Source organism: Frieseomelitta varia, unplaced genomic scaffold (genome assembly GCF_011392965.1).
Source record: "Frieseomelitta varia isolate USP_RPSP 00005682 unplaced genomic scaffold, Fvar_1.2 scaffold_564, whole genome shotgun sequence".
Lineage (NCBI taxonomy): Eukaryota > Metazoa > Arthropoda > Insecta > Hymenoptera > Apidae > Frieseomelitta > Frieseomelitta varia.
Genome location: NW_025110328.1, coordinates 363,791 through 377,403, shown reverse-complemented (window position 1 = coordinate 377,403; position 13,613 = coordinate 363,791). Strand labels below are relative to the sequence as shown.

General features: G+C 27.6%; 3 protein-coding genes and 1 long non-coding RNA gene across 7 annotated transcripts; 3 read left to right on the top strand and 1 right to left on the bottom strand.

The window, feature by feature from the left end:
- Nucleotides 1–95: 95 nt before the first annotated feature.
- LOC122533970 lies at nt 96–950 on the bottom strand. 2 transcript variants are annotated; one of them, XR_006307807.1, is made up of 3 exons: nt 871–950; nt 626–756; nt 96–304 (listed from the first exon to the last, which is right to left on the bottom strand). It is a non-coding gene; the product is annotated as an uncharacterized LOC122533970 (long non-coding RNA). The 2 variants fall into 2 exon arrangements; XR_006307806.1 differs by lacking the exon at nt 96–304 and having other exon boundaries at nt 596–756.
- A 242-nt stretch (nt 951–1,192) lies between these two features.
- On the top strand, nt 1,193–4,418 carry LOC122533969 (myotubularin-related protein 9). The gene is made up of 7 exons (XM_043664190.1): nt 1,193–1,531; nt 1,611–1,776; nt 1,862–2,154; nt 2,237–2,337; nt 3,104–3,408; nt 3,504–3,827; nt 3,906–4,418. The coding sequence occupies exons 1-7, from the start codon at nt 1,376–1,378 to the stop codon at nt 4,304–4,306; spliced, it is 1,746 nt and encodes a 581-aa protein (XP_043520125.1). The 5' UTR covers nt 1,193–1,375; the 3' UTR covers nt 4,307–4,418.
- Nucleotides 4,419–6,952: 2,534 nt separating this feature from the next.
- Nucleotides 6,953–11,379, top strand: LOC122533972 (histone deacetylase complex subunit SAP130-A). Its single transcript, XM_043664191.1, has 10 exons — nt 6,953–7,119; nt 7,494–7,803; nt 7,877–8,121; nt 8,742–9,093; nt 9,192–9,395; nt 9,493–9,916; nt 9,983–10,120; nt 10,199–10,639; nt 10,710–10,903; nt 10,996–11,379. Exons 2-10 carry the CDS (start codon nt 7,504–7,506, stop codon nt 11,242–11,244), a joined length of 2,547 nt encoding a protein of 848 aa, XP_043520126.1. The 5' UTR covers nt 6,953–7,119; nt 7,494–7,503; the 3' UTR covers nt 11,245–11,379.
- A 168-nt stretch (nt 11,380–11,547) lies between these two features.
- Nucleotides 11,548–13,589, top strand: LOC122533975 (dynein axonemal assembly factor 3). 3 transcript variants are annotated; one of them, XM_043664198.1, is made up of 6 exons: nt 11,548–12,009; nt 12,083–12,272; nt 12,450–12,620; nt 12,703–12,888; nt 12,968–13,196; nt 13,279–13,589. In XM_043664198.1, exons 1-6 carry the CDS (start codon nt 11,763–11,765, stop codon nt 13,573–13,575), a joined length of 1,320 nt encoding a protein of 439 aa, XP_043520133.1. In that variant the 5' UTR covers nt 11,548–11,762; the 3' UTR covers nt 13,576–13,589. The 3 variants fall into 3 exon arrangements, with proteins under 3 accessions (XP_043520133.1, XP_043520135.1, XP_043520134.1); XM_043664200.1 differs by having other exon boundaries at nt 11,574–12,009; nt 12,733–12,888; XM_043664199.1 differs by having other exon boundaries at nt 11,576–12,009; nt 12,113–12,272.
- Nucleotides 13,590–13,613: the final 24 nt, after the last annotated feature.

Genomic DNA, 13,613 nt, shown 5'->3' with positions numbered 1-13,613 from the left:
ACGCGAAATAAAGACCACTAATGCTAACTACTTTACAATTTCACAGACTGTTAGTAGAAAAAAATAAAATTAAGATAACATTCAATAACTTCCTGATATAAAAATATTGTGCGTGAGCTGTTTTCGTCGCGTTTATATATCTTTTTTTGATTGACTGAATCTTACATTAGATTCATAGCATGACGAATTTCTAACAATATATTTAAAGGGATAGATTTCAGATTTCTTATTCAAAGCAGAATTGTTGAAGTACAAGAGGATTTTGTCATGTCTAATATTGTTCTATTCGTCAAGAAACAATTGGCTGGAAGAAATGATCTGCTTATAATATCGTATGCTTTTTAAATTAATTGCATGAAGATTCTTACTGTGAAAATTGTTTTACTTATAAAGATACTACTTTGTATGATCTAGCTCGCCAATTGAAATAAAGGAAAAAAAAAAATATATATATATATAACATATTTTAAATTTAAAATTATAAGAACAGGATTTTTAATAAATAATTATTTTTAATTGTTTTTATGTCATCAATAGTACGTTGGCTTTTTAACATTTATTATTAGTACCTTTGTATGTAATTGTTTTTAAATGCAATATTTATATTTTTATCATGAAAAAATACCACGTCTGAAAAAGTACCTCGTCTGTGGTACTAGGTTTCAAAAATCATGTTTGTGGCGCATTCACTACTTGACTAACTTCGACCGTTTTATTTGATGTAGTTCTCCAGTTCCCTGTTGTGCATAGAGTACGCTAAAAAAATAGTGATTTTTTTTTACTATGGTAATCAGATCATGGGACATGAAATCGATGTCTAAAATGAAGATATTTTGTCTATATTCTGAAGTGAAAATGTTTATCCTATACCTTGTAGCGATCTATGACCATGTGACACAAAAATGCATTGGATGTCATGTCTTTTCTATACTTCGTCTGTGCTACGACCTACGACCATGTGACAAAAATGCATTGGGTGTCATATCTTTCCTATACTTCGTCTGTGGTAATATACATGTCTAAAGAGAGCAAAATTTATTGAATTTACTGATAATAGCATGAAATATAAAAAACCTACACAAAAGTGTAACGATTAATAGTACATCTTTTCGAATATACGCAATATCGAATATACGAAATATCAGTGTATAAAATATAAACAGAAGTTCTGTTTTTACAGAATTCGAGAAATATTTAACAAATTTTTTTCTAAATTTACTTATAATTATAAGTGTTTACAATTATAAGTGAAAAAATAAAATTTTTCAGTGATGATTATGTAAATACAATAACGTTAGGTTATGTAGATTGTCAACATCAATTATATTTATTTCTGTTCATAATTAACGTTAATAATATCCGCTCGAAACGTATAATGGAACTTGGCGACCTGATACTTATTCCAAAACTTGATAATGTTGTATTAGTAGATAAAAGTGATGGAAATGGTAAAAGTATAGATGGAAGACTATGTATTAGTAGTCACCATCTTCTTTGGTCTTCGCGACAAGACAATGGTCAAGAGCTTTGGGTACAATCTAATGATGAAAATTACTGTAGTATTATTTGTTAAATCAATTCATGTTGTATATTTTCTCAATGTTTTTCAGTTATTATATAGAAGTATTGACCTGATAGAAAAGAAATTAAATGCCCAGAGTCCTGGTGGTAGCATTATATTAAAATGTAAAGATTTTCATATTCTTCAATTAGATATCAATTCAACAGATGACTTAACGAATGTTGCACTCTCTATAGAGATGCTAACTTCACAAGGTGAAATATATAATATTATTTTGATTTTTATAAAAATGTATTCATATATATTTTGTGATAATTCTTATTCTTTTCTTTACCACAGAGCAAACTTTACAGTATCCTTTTTTTAATAGACCACAAGCTACTAATAACACTATTATTCAAATAGAAGATGGATGGACTGCGTTTACTCCAGTATCAGAATGGTCCAGATTGTTAACTGCTTATGCAGATGAATGGCGTATAAGTTATTTAAATAAAGACTATAAAGTTTGCAATTCTTATCCTTCTGCTGTTATAGTACCACGTCAGATAGAAGATAAAATTATAATATCATCTGCCAATTTTAGAGATGGTGGACGATTTCCAGTTTTATGTTATAGACACGAAGGAGGAGTGTGTAATACTATAATATAAATATAATACAATAGTTAAATATGTATTTCCATTATTATAATATAACTAACCAATGTTACAGAGTATCTTGTTAAGAAGTAGTCAACCAATGTGTGGCACAAATAAGAGATGCAAGGAAGATGAAAGATTATTAAATGCAGTGTTAGGGCCAGGAAGACGTGGGTAAATAATATATGTATACTACATTAGAAATTTTCATAATCAGCATACACATATTATTATTTATTATAGCACAATCATAATACAGGAATTATTGCTGAATTATAGTGTGGATTTTCCTACTCATTTTAATGAGCTTGAAATATATTATTAGGAACATGACTCTGTTAACTTTATTCTTCTATTCTTTTTTTTTTTTTTAATTTGAGTTAAGTTTTAATTGTGTTCCTTTCCTTTTTTTTTATTTCTTGGCTGTATATTCTTACTGGCAACTTCTTTTATTAAGAATTATTTGTTTCTTTGAATCATTTCAAAATGTTCACAATGTTGATCTGGCTGGTTTTCGCCAGCCAAGAATTTATCTAGCCCAAAACCATGTTCAAACAGTTATTATAAATTCTAATTTTTCTTTTTTCTTTATTAAATTAAGGTATAATTTAAATTTAACTTCAACGTAATTTTAATCTATATCAAAGCTTCAAAAAATACATAATATTGAAATACAATTATGAGTATCTCCAAAACTAAATTGAGCGGTGATTACATGCGTAAGAAAAAAATGTTCAGAATGCTCGCCTAAATAACATATTTCGAGTTCACTGTAATCAGTGACAAAGTCCACATTTACAATAATTAATGAGAATAATTTTAAACTATGATTTTAATAATTATTTTAAAGTATGATTAATATCAATTATTGTGTTTAATAATAATAAAGTTACATTATTTTCATTTAATCAATAAATAATTACATTTGTTAATATTATAGTTATATAATAGATACAAGATCTATTAGTCAAGCTCAAAGTTCTAGAGCTAAGGGTGGTGGTACAGAAATAGATGCTGCCTATCCGCAGTGGCGGAAAGTACACAAAGTGGTTCCGCGACCTCATGAATTAGCAGATAGTTTTTTTAAATTGATAGAAGCTTGTAATGATATAACATGTTCTACTTCTCAATGGATCTCGAAACTTGATAACAGTGGGTGGTTATCTGCTATACAAAGTGCTTTAAATGCTGCTTGTGTAACTGCTCAGTGTCTCCATCAAGAAGTTGCAGCTGTATTAGTTCATGGTATGTAATCAATAAAACGATCAAAAAAATTCAAATATATCATCAAGTAAAAATATTGCTATTCTTTGAGGTATTGACAGGAAATGATATTCCAGGTAGTGCTGGTAGAGATTCTACTTTAGTGGTAACCAGTTTAGCACAAGCAATATTAAATCCTGATTGTAGAACAGTACGTGGTCTCCAAGCTTTAATCGAACGTGAATGGATACAAGCTGGTCATCAATTTTTTAGTCGTACACGTTATGGGCCATATCATCCATCAAATTCGCAAAGTTCAACGCATGCCCCGACTTTTCTTCTTTTTCTTGACTGTCTTTACCAACTTCATTACCAATTTCAATTTAGTTTTGAATATACAGTAGAATTATTGATTGAATTGTACAATCATGCATATTTTTCTAATTACGGAACATTTTTGGGTATTTATATATAATACTACTATATTTATTTTAGTATTTAATTTTAATATTTGAAATATTTATATATAATACTTTCAGGTGATTCAGAAGCAGAGAGAGTTAAACTTCGATTATCCGAACGAACGTGTAGTTTATGGTCATATATAAATCAACCAGAAATATTGGAAAAATGGTTGAATCCTCTGTATGAACCAAACTCAGGAGTTATTTGGCCTAGCGTTGCACCTGTTAGTATTCAATTATGGAAAGAACTTTATCTTGGTCATACAAGCGTTGCTCCATGGAAAAGTTTATTGTCATGGATAAAACAAATAAAACAAAACTATATGGCAGTACGAAAAATTGCCAGTCAATTACAAATTCAGATTAAAAGAGCAATAGAGGAAATGCGTTCAAACTCTGATATATGTTATGATGAGGAGAATCAAGATGAGCATACTTGTATAGCACAATTAAGTCTAGAATCTCAAAGTACCTGATGTATACCATAAACATTGCAAAAAGGAAAAATTTCATTTTGTATAATATACAATATTATAATTTGGACATATTTATAACATAAAGTAAAATATTTAGCAAATGTTTGTCAAAAATTAATTAAAATTTCAAGTCTTTATTTATGTCACATATTTTTAAGTTTTTTTAGAGTAAAAATCATTTTTTTAATAATACAACAATTGAGAAATAATACACATACATATATACATACAGTTTATTATTTATTTATATTTATTTTTAAACAATTTATTATAATAAATGCATATGATTTATATTACATATTTAGGACAGGAAAAAAATATTCATTTCGTGTAAATATCCAGTTCCTTACTTATATTAAGTAATAACAAATATAATGTTATATGAAGTGCACAATGAGAAAATTATAACTTGTTACAACTAATTTATATTTAATATTATTTTATTTTCATTTATAATGATTAAACATACATAAAATATTTTGATTAAGAAATTTAAAAAGAATGATAAAGAAATAAAATATTACATTTAAAAATGTAGTGTGAATTATAAAATTATACAAAATTAATAATATTCTTGAATTATATATTCAAAAGTAGAAATAATTTGGATATAGAAAAAAAAAGGATAAAGACAAGTTTTTACACTTATGTTGAAAGGACTATTAAACTGTAAAAGGAAAAAATGGATAAAAAGAGATAGAATGAATATGAGGAGCAGGTTAAGAGCAACAAAATTATCACTGCCACTGAAAAAAAATTGGAGGAAAAATACTACAGGTATTTAAACAAAAAAAAAAACTAAAAGAAATCCTGTAGTTATTAGCTTGAAATTTAAATATTTTTTCTACATTTTTTAATTTTACGCGAGAACTATATATTAAAATAATTTTAAGATAAAGACTGTAAACAATCAATATACAGAAATTCATTTCTACATGAAACAAGACAGATACAAAGTAAGACAGACAAAACAAAGAACTTCTTTCTTTTTAAATATATTACAATAGTGTGAAAGTAATGAGAAAGTTGTTTATCAAATATAACGATAATTATTATCTTAACGTTTTCTTTTTTGTTTACTTTGTTAATTTCTATAAACTATTTATAATAAAACACAAAGCTCGTTGGCAAAATTTGAACAGTATTTTTCTTTTTAAGTGCAACGAACAGGTTCAAACTTGAAGATCGTCTCTGAACATCAGCTCGATTTCCGTGGATGAGTGTGGATCTAGTCACGAATAAAATTAAAAAACGTGGACTGAATTCAAACCCATCCAAGGCCATCGAACAAATCCATTTTCTATCCTGACGTTTAGACTTGCCGAAATGTGGATTGTGAATGAAAAAAAAAAAAAACGCTTCAATGAAATTCGATGAGGAAGCAACTACACGGACTAAACCAGCAACGGAATCACAAGACAGTGTGAAGGAATGATGCGTTTGAAAATGGAATTACAGAAGTTGCGGGTAGGGGAATAAAAGTAAACGGGTCCGGATTGGTGCATCTCCCTACTCCTTCTACAAGGTCCTTAAGTAGGAAAGGGTGGATGAAACGTAACGCAATAAAAACTTCTCTATAATTTTCTCGTCTATTTTATTTATCTTTAAAAAACCTTTCTAACATTTCAAATTATAGTCACTACGTAAGACATTAAGAAAACTGACCTTTTATATATTTTTTTCCTACATAAATATGTCGTATATATAATATAATATATACATATACATACGTACACCACAGGAATGTATTTGTAAAAACTTTAAAAAATTTGAAAAAAGAAATGTTATATTTTGCTGTGTAATTTATACAAACGTATAAATTTTCATAAATATAACACATAAATATGTAAGGTTTCACAGATTCTTAAGATTTTATTAATTTCTACAATTTACATGCAAATTAATTTACAGAATGTAGACCAAATTTTGTTGAAGTAAATATTTGTGTAATACTTTTTAAAAAATAATTGTAATTTATTACAAAAGATGAAATCGCGAAACAATGTTCTTTGTAACAGAACACATATTTTATCATTCTATGCATTGTAAGAAATCTTCAATTAATTTATTAATATTTATTTTAAATTTTCGTATTTATGCGTATAATAACTTGAAATTACAAATAAAAGTATTTCGTACATGATATATACTATTTACAGTGACTTTTTTATAATGTATAATAAAAGACATATACTGACGGTTACCATTGATTCAATTACAACGAAGGAGGAAGGATAGAAATACAGTTAATTTATTTTATTATAATTGTAACATGAAAAAAAACTTTCTGAACAACTATTCACATCAAAAATAAATATCTGTACTAAATACTGAATTTATTCTATTTGTGTTATAGCTATTGTAATTTAACCAAATTTGTGTTCAGAATAAAAATCACTAAATATCTTTAATAGTGACTTTCTTTATGAAACTGTTATTTGTTGTTGTATACAAAAATATGTAGAACACAATATATTGTATTCTGATATATATATAATGTTCTTAAACATACTTATTATTTATTTAATTTCTTATAATTATACATTTATTTTCATTCACAGTTGTTTGACTAAATAAAATGTTCCTATACAATGAAAAACATAGTAAATGTATAGAACATTTATTTATCTAATAATAATCTACCTGCACTGTATTGTGCTTACACTGGGCGCTATAAAGAGAGAAAATTGTTGTTTGGAATGTAAAATGTTTTTTTTTATAAAACCTCAATGAAACAGAAAAGTTTTAGAAATGTCACATGTATACGTTTAAATAAATCGGTAATGGTCTTACTGCGTTATGTTTTTATAAAGGTATGCGTATTTTTATTAATTATATATGCTCCTCTGAAAATATTGCTTACTGTCAGTAGATTAATTTTTTATTAATACGAAACATTATTTTATCTATTAATTAACCGTTATAGCATTGTTATTATCTTCATTATTGTTGTGAAATTATTATAAGAGTAGATAACCTTTAAACTTATTAAAGAGTTCTATACAATATTGACTGTTTTATATATGATCATTTGTAATTTATATCCAGTTTAGAAAGTGAAAGAAACTGTGCAATAAATAATAATAACTAAAATATAAAATGTAAAGATTAATGATTTTGTATGTAAATAATTTTTATTCTCTTTATACATGTGTATATGAAAATTGTTAAAAAATATAATTTTTAGACCTACAGATATGAACACAACATTAAGCTCAGTCGAGAGTGGCGGTGATAAACATCTACCGGAGACAACTGTACAAAGCATAGCTCAAAATCTAACTACTATGCAAAGTATACAAAATGTGCAAAGCGTTGTTCAAAGTAATATACAGAATATTCAATCAACACAGACCATAGTAGGATCAGTTGGTACGTCTACCAATCTTGTAGGTAAAACAATGTCAATGGATACAAATTCAAAATTACCTGTAATGAAGCCTGTAGTTCCTTCTGGTACCACTTCAACTTCAGAAACAAATAAGATAACCACAACGGTAAAAAAGAAAAATTTTTTTTAAATACATTATTTTGTTTTGAAAAATATTATTAAATATTATATTGTTATAGATTTGTTCAGTGGGTTCCACAGTAAGGATAATTTCTCCAGGTATGTTGAGTACAGTAGAACGTCAAAATCAACCACAGGCTCAGCAACTATTGCAACAGACACAGCAGGTGACAAATATGCCAGCAACTTATCATGTGCCTCGAGGGCCAGCTGCAGTTGCTAATATTTCTGCACCAAGATCCACAGTAGCTACCCCGATTGTTAGAGCAAATACAGGACAAGCTATACCTACAACAAGACCAGGGTATATATTATTTATTTGGAGTATATATTTATATGTTCCAGAAAAGAAAATATTAAAAAATGATCATTTTTGGATTAGCTTATAAATGAAAAATTCCTATGCGACATTTAAGATATCATTATAATATCATTTGAAAAACAAAAAGTAAGTCCTTAATATTTATCTAAAATGAAATGGATAAGTTGTAAAAGTGCATGAGTACAAATATGAAAAAATGACAATGGTGAGCTTTTCTATGTATTACATTTTATTCTCTTCTTTACATGATTCACCTGTAGAATTAGGGCAAGTTAGAAGAAGTAGATAAAATATAAAAAATTGAAAACGCATGAAAAAGCAGTTATGTTTTTATAATTTTCGCATCAAATTTCAAATACACATTTTAAAAATATCTTTTCTAGTTCTGCAAGAATTTTTCATTCAGAAGTTTATTTTAAAATGGCCATTTTTTAATACCTTTTTTTAATTATATAACTAAAAATTAAATATTTCAGTCAGTATAATAGATGAATATTAATAGATGAATATTATATTAATTAATATTTTAATAAATAATATATATATATACCATAAAAATTAGAAGTAATATAGAAATTTTTATCATTTTTTACATCTTCTAGCATAAATACAGCTATTTCAAATCCGCAATGGCAACCTAAAACAACGTCAGTGGTATATGCGCAACAACAAAGGCATCCTGTACCTCCAGTTAGTCGAATCTCAAGACCACCATCAACGGTGTATACCAGTCAACAGCCTCGTTTAATTACACCTACAGGTCAAGGAAGATCTGTACAAGCTACAATGGTTACTGGAGTTCCCAGTAACCCATCTAGATTAATAGCACCTGTTCTGCAGGCAAACAATAGTATTACTAGATTACCAATAACACAAAGCAGACCAGCTACTCCTCAAGTATCAAATATATCACTAACTACACAATCTAACAGATCATCGACTCAAACTATTCAAGTAAGTTATTACTTTTTATAATTGATAAAATAAAATTGTGAACTAATGTTGAAGAAGAATATGAAATAGATAATGTTTATTTTGAATTCAAATTGTAGCCTAATCAGTCAAATAGACCTCTAAGTACCACAGGTATTGTAAATCGTATAGCTGTATCAGCACCTGTAATTGGAACTGCAAATAGAGTAACTGCTTCAGCTTCAGTGACTGTTCAACCAACAGTTGGGAGACAATTATCAATTAATACTGTTGCTACTCCATCAACTGGAACTGTTAGCAGAATTGTAATTCCTTCACAGCAAGTAGGTACAAAGTTATTTCATTATATGTGTTATATATAATGTAAAATCTTTACTTTATTAGTGCTTTAAATATTAATTAAAATTGATTTTATGATAGGTACAACAACAGCAACAGCAACAGCAGCCACAATCACAATCACAAACAATACCACGTGTTGTTCAAACAGTAACTTCTTTGTCAAGTCTTAATACAGTATCACGTATAATTACTACAACAGCAAGTACATCAAATACAACAAGAATATCACAACCCACATCAACTACTGTTGCTAGAATTACTGGGATGTCTTTACATCCTTTACCTTTAGCACCTGCAAGAGTTACATCAGCACCTGCTAAAACAGTACAGGCACAAAGCATCGGACAAACTGTACAAATCAAGACTAATCAACAGTCCGGATTTCGAGTTTCTTCTGCGAGTAATGCAAATAATAATTCAAGTACAACATCTTCTCAATCAGCTCAAGGACAATATTTACATCCACCACATACTGCAACCTATTATTCTTTTGAACCCACAGGTATTTTTTTAGTGTTTCTTGATATCAATGTTTTTGAAACAAAGTTTATTTAATGTTATTACATAGGAGCATATACTCAATACCGTCAAACTCCAGTAAGATTACTTGTTGAACCTGGGTATGATGAACCCCATACTAAAACAAATGCGTCTCCAAGACCAAGTATACTTAGAAAAAGAGATCATGACAATTCACCTATTAAAGGTATGATACTTATAAGTTAAATAATATTATATATATGCATTTAATAAAAAAGTCAATGAAACAGTTTCGAATTTTTAGGTGCGGCTAAAAATTTAATTCCTGTACTAGCATCCTTACCCCCTGTTACAACATCGAGTCCACCATGTTCACCGAGAGGAGACCAAGATGGTGGAGGTTGTCAAAGTTCAGGATCTACAACAGTTTCAGCAACATCGTCACCTGGACTTGATGAAGAACCTGAACAATCTAGAATTACTATAAATCCAACAATAGAAATGTCTCCGAGAAAAAAACCTCGAAAACAACAACTTACTGGAGTAGAATTAACAGAACCAAGGTGTACTGAAGAAGAAATGCAATTTATTACAGAAGAAAGAATGAAAAAGGAGCTCAAGGAAGAATCGAAAGAAAAATTATCTGAGAAAAGACAAACAGCAAACACACAATGTGATGTTATTAAATCTCCTATACAACAACCGACAGTTGCAATGCGAACACGGCCTACACCTAGTTTATTAGGTTTGTAGTGTGAAAAATATGTGTATAACGAAAATCATTATATTAAAAGAAATTATTTCCGATTTTGCAGGACCTTCTTGGAAAAATAGATGGAGCAGTAGACTTCATCATTATAGAAGGCCAAGCGAGGTTAGGCCTCGTGAAGAAAGACGGCCCACAGTTGCAGAAATAGCCCAACAGAAACATGTATTACAGAAATTAAATGGTTGGAAAGTATATCATCTTACTGCGCAAATGGAAGATATTGCTGATCTTGAGAAACAAGTAAATTTATAGTAGACTGATGTAAAATATACATATGTATATTTTATGTAAACGTAGTCTTCAAGTAATAATATAAACTGAAATTTTTATAGGTACATGAAAAACTGAAAACAACATTAACCATGCTTGAATCACAGCAAAATGTCAGGAATAGACAAGATGATGGTCTTGAACGTGTAAATGAATTGATTAAAGGAAATATGCAACGTAGTAGTTTAATTAGCGAAGGAATGAGTGAAGCACGTACGCAACTTATTGCTATATTTCAGCATAAAGGACCTATCACAGATATTTTACAACGGTGTGGCAACAAACGGGCTCAAAAAAAACGGGATAAATGAGTTATTGTATGCATCGAGTTAATATAAATATGTTTATAAAAATCTCTTGCAGGAGCAAGATTTAAGAAGGTGTTATTTTTATCTGTGTCGCAGAATCTATATTATAAGAGTAAAATAAATGGTTTTATAAATCTATCAGACGATACGTCATTAAAATTGCTTATAACTTTTTATTATATAAATTCATGACTTTTAATTTTGATATAATACATATTAATCCTTTATTTTATTTTATATATATGTAGGTATCCATACATATATATTAACATATACATTACATACAGCTACAAAAAATTAAATAAATATAAAATAATTATTTTATGAAAAATAAGATACATTATTAAACTTTTATATACAGTGGAGGAACTTAAATGTACCTGTACATATAACCATGATGTTACCATGGAAGTAATGTATCTTAAAATCTTTACGTAGCAACAATAATATCGGTATTCTAGTGTTTATCAATTATTTTGAAGTTTATAATTTAATACTTTAAAGGTTACAATTTTAATAACATGTGGTGGGGATATAGTCCAGCATTAGATATACAGTCCGAAATTAACAAACACGAAATTAATTATGCAGATGAATATCTCGAGGTATTAATTGTAGGTGCTAGTGATGCAAGACATATTTTGAAGACATTAGCATCATCTTATTTATATAATGATCGCATTATTATATATAATGTAATTGAATCAACATTGGAACAAGTTGCTAGATCTATTCTTTTATTAAATACTTGTTTAGAAACAAATTTGGGTATGTATATTTAATCTCAAAATATGCATTATATCATATTTTTATGATAAAAAAAAACTAAAACATATTAAAGGATTGCAAGAAGCAACTCGATATTACTTAGAGATATTTGGAAATACACTAATAAGACCTGCAACAGCTAAGTATTTGATAAAGTCATCCAAACAATTGTCAGATATAGTAACAACTACAATTGATTGTCCCTGGTTAAATTTGGAACAATTTATGTATAAGGATAGAGATCAGTTACAAGCGATCTTTAAGTGAGTTCATGTACAAAATTTTAAAGTGTAAATTTTTCTTTATTTTCTTATTCTTTATTTCATATATATATATATATACATAAAAGAAATAAATAAACACATATGTATATATATATACATATTTGTTTATTTCTTATATATATATATATATATATATATATATATATATATTTCAAGATATTGGGAATATGCCATATGTAATAATATTCCTATTTTGGAGTATTGGGATCAAAGAATTAGAAAATCATTAAAAACAAGATATGATTATCGGGAAGGTGTTTTTGATTGGGATTATCACATGATTTTAAAATCTAGAGGTATTTCAAACTTAACATTACAAGAATATAGGTATGTTTACTAAATGATAAAATATTTTATTGTATTAGTATATTTTTACAACTTAATAAGTTATAATTTTAATTTTAATGAGATTTTGGAGGAATAATGGAATTGCATTCAGTTGGTTAGAAGGTGAACCTATTAGAAGTAATCCAACATTATTGAACAATATAATGCAATATAATTCTGGATATGTACATTATACTTATTCAGGAGATATTACAAATGGTCCTTTCTTCTGTTGGACTCTACAAGAAGAAAGAAATAATGATAAGATGTATTTTAAATTTGTATATCATTACGATATCGATATTGCAATATTAAAAATAATACAGTAAAATTTATATTTATAATAGATGTAGAGCAACTGATATAGCTGAAAGAGAAATTATGAAATGTATGTATGAAATCATGAATCAAAAATCAATGTGTGAAGAAATCATTGCAGCACATAGAGATTCTTCTATTCTAAATGGAACATTAGTAATTGAAACACCAAATAAAGAAATGAAGCAAGAATTATGGAAAAAAGGCAAAAATAAATATAAAAGCAATATATCTTGGAAAAATGTCAAAAATCACAAAGTAATATAAATTATTATATTATTATTGTTTATAAATTATAAAATTAGATTCATAAATTTAATAATCTATATTGTACTTTCAGATAATTTTCCATCCAATTACATTTTTGTCAACTTCTAAACATAAAACTGAATATATTGGTAGATTTGATTTTATTTGGATAGCTCATAACATGGTGGAACAATTATCTAATCTTGTACCATTACTCAAAGAAAAAGGAATCATGTTGGTAGAACTAAAAAAATATCTAGTAGAATCACGAAATGAAAATTTACAAAATTTTGTAAACGAATTAAAAAGTATGGCACAACGTAATAGATTACGTGAAATTAATGATATTAATATCAAGGAACATTACGTTGCCAGATTTTCCAAATAAATGAATAATTTAAATTATGTCAACTTTTATTTTATGGT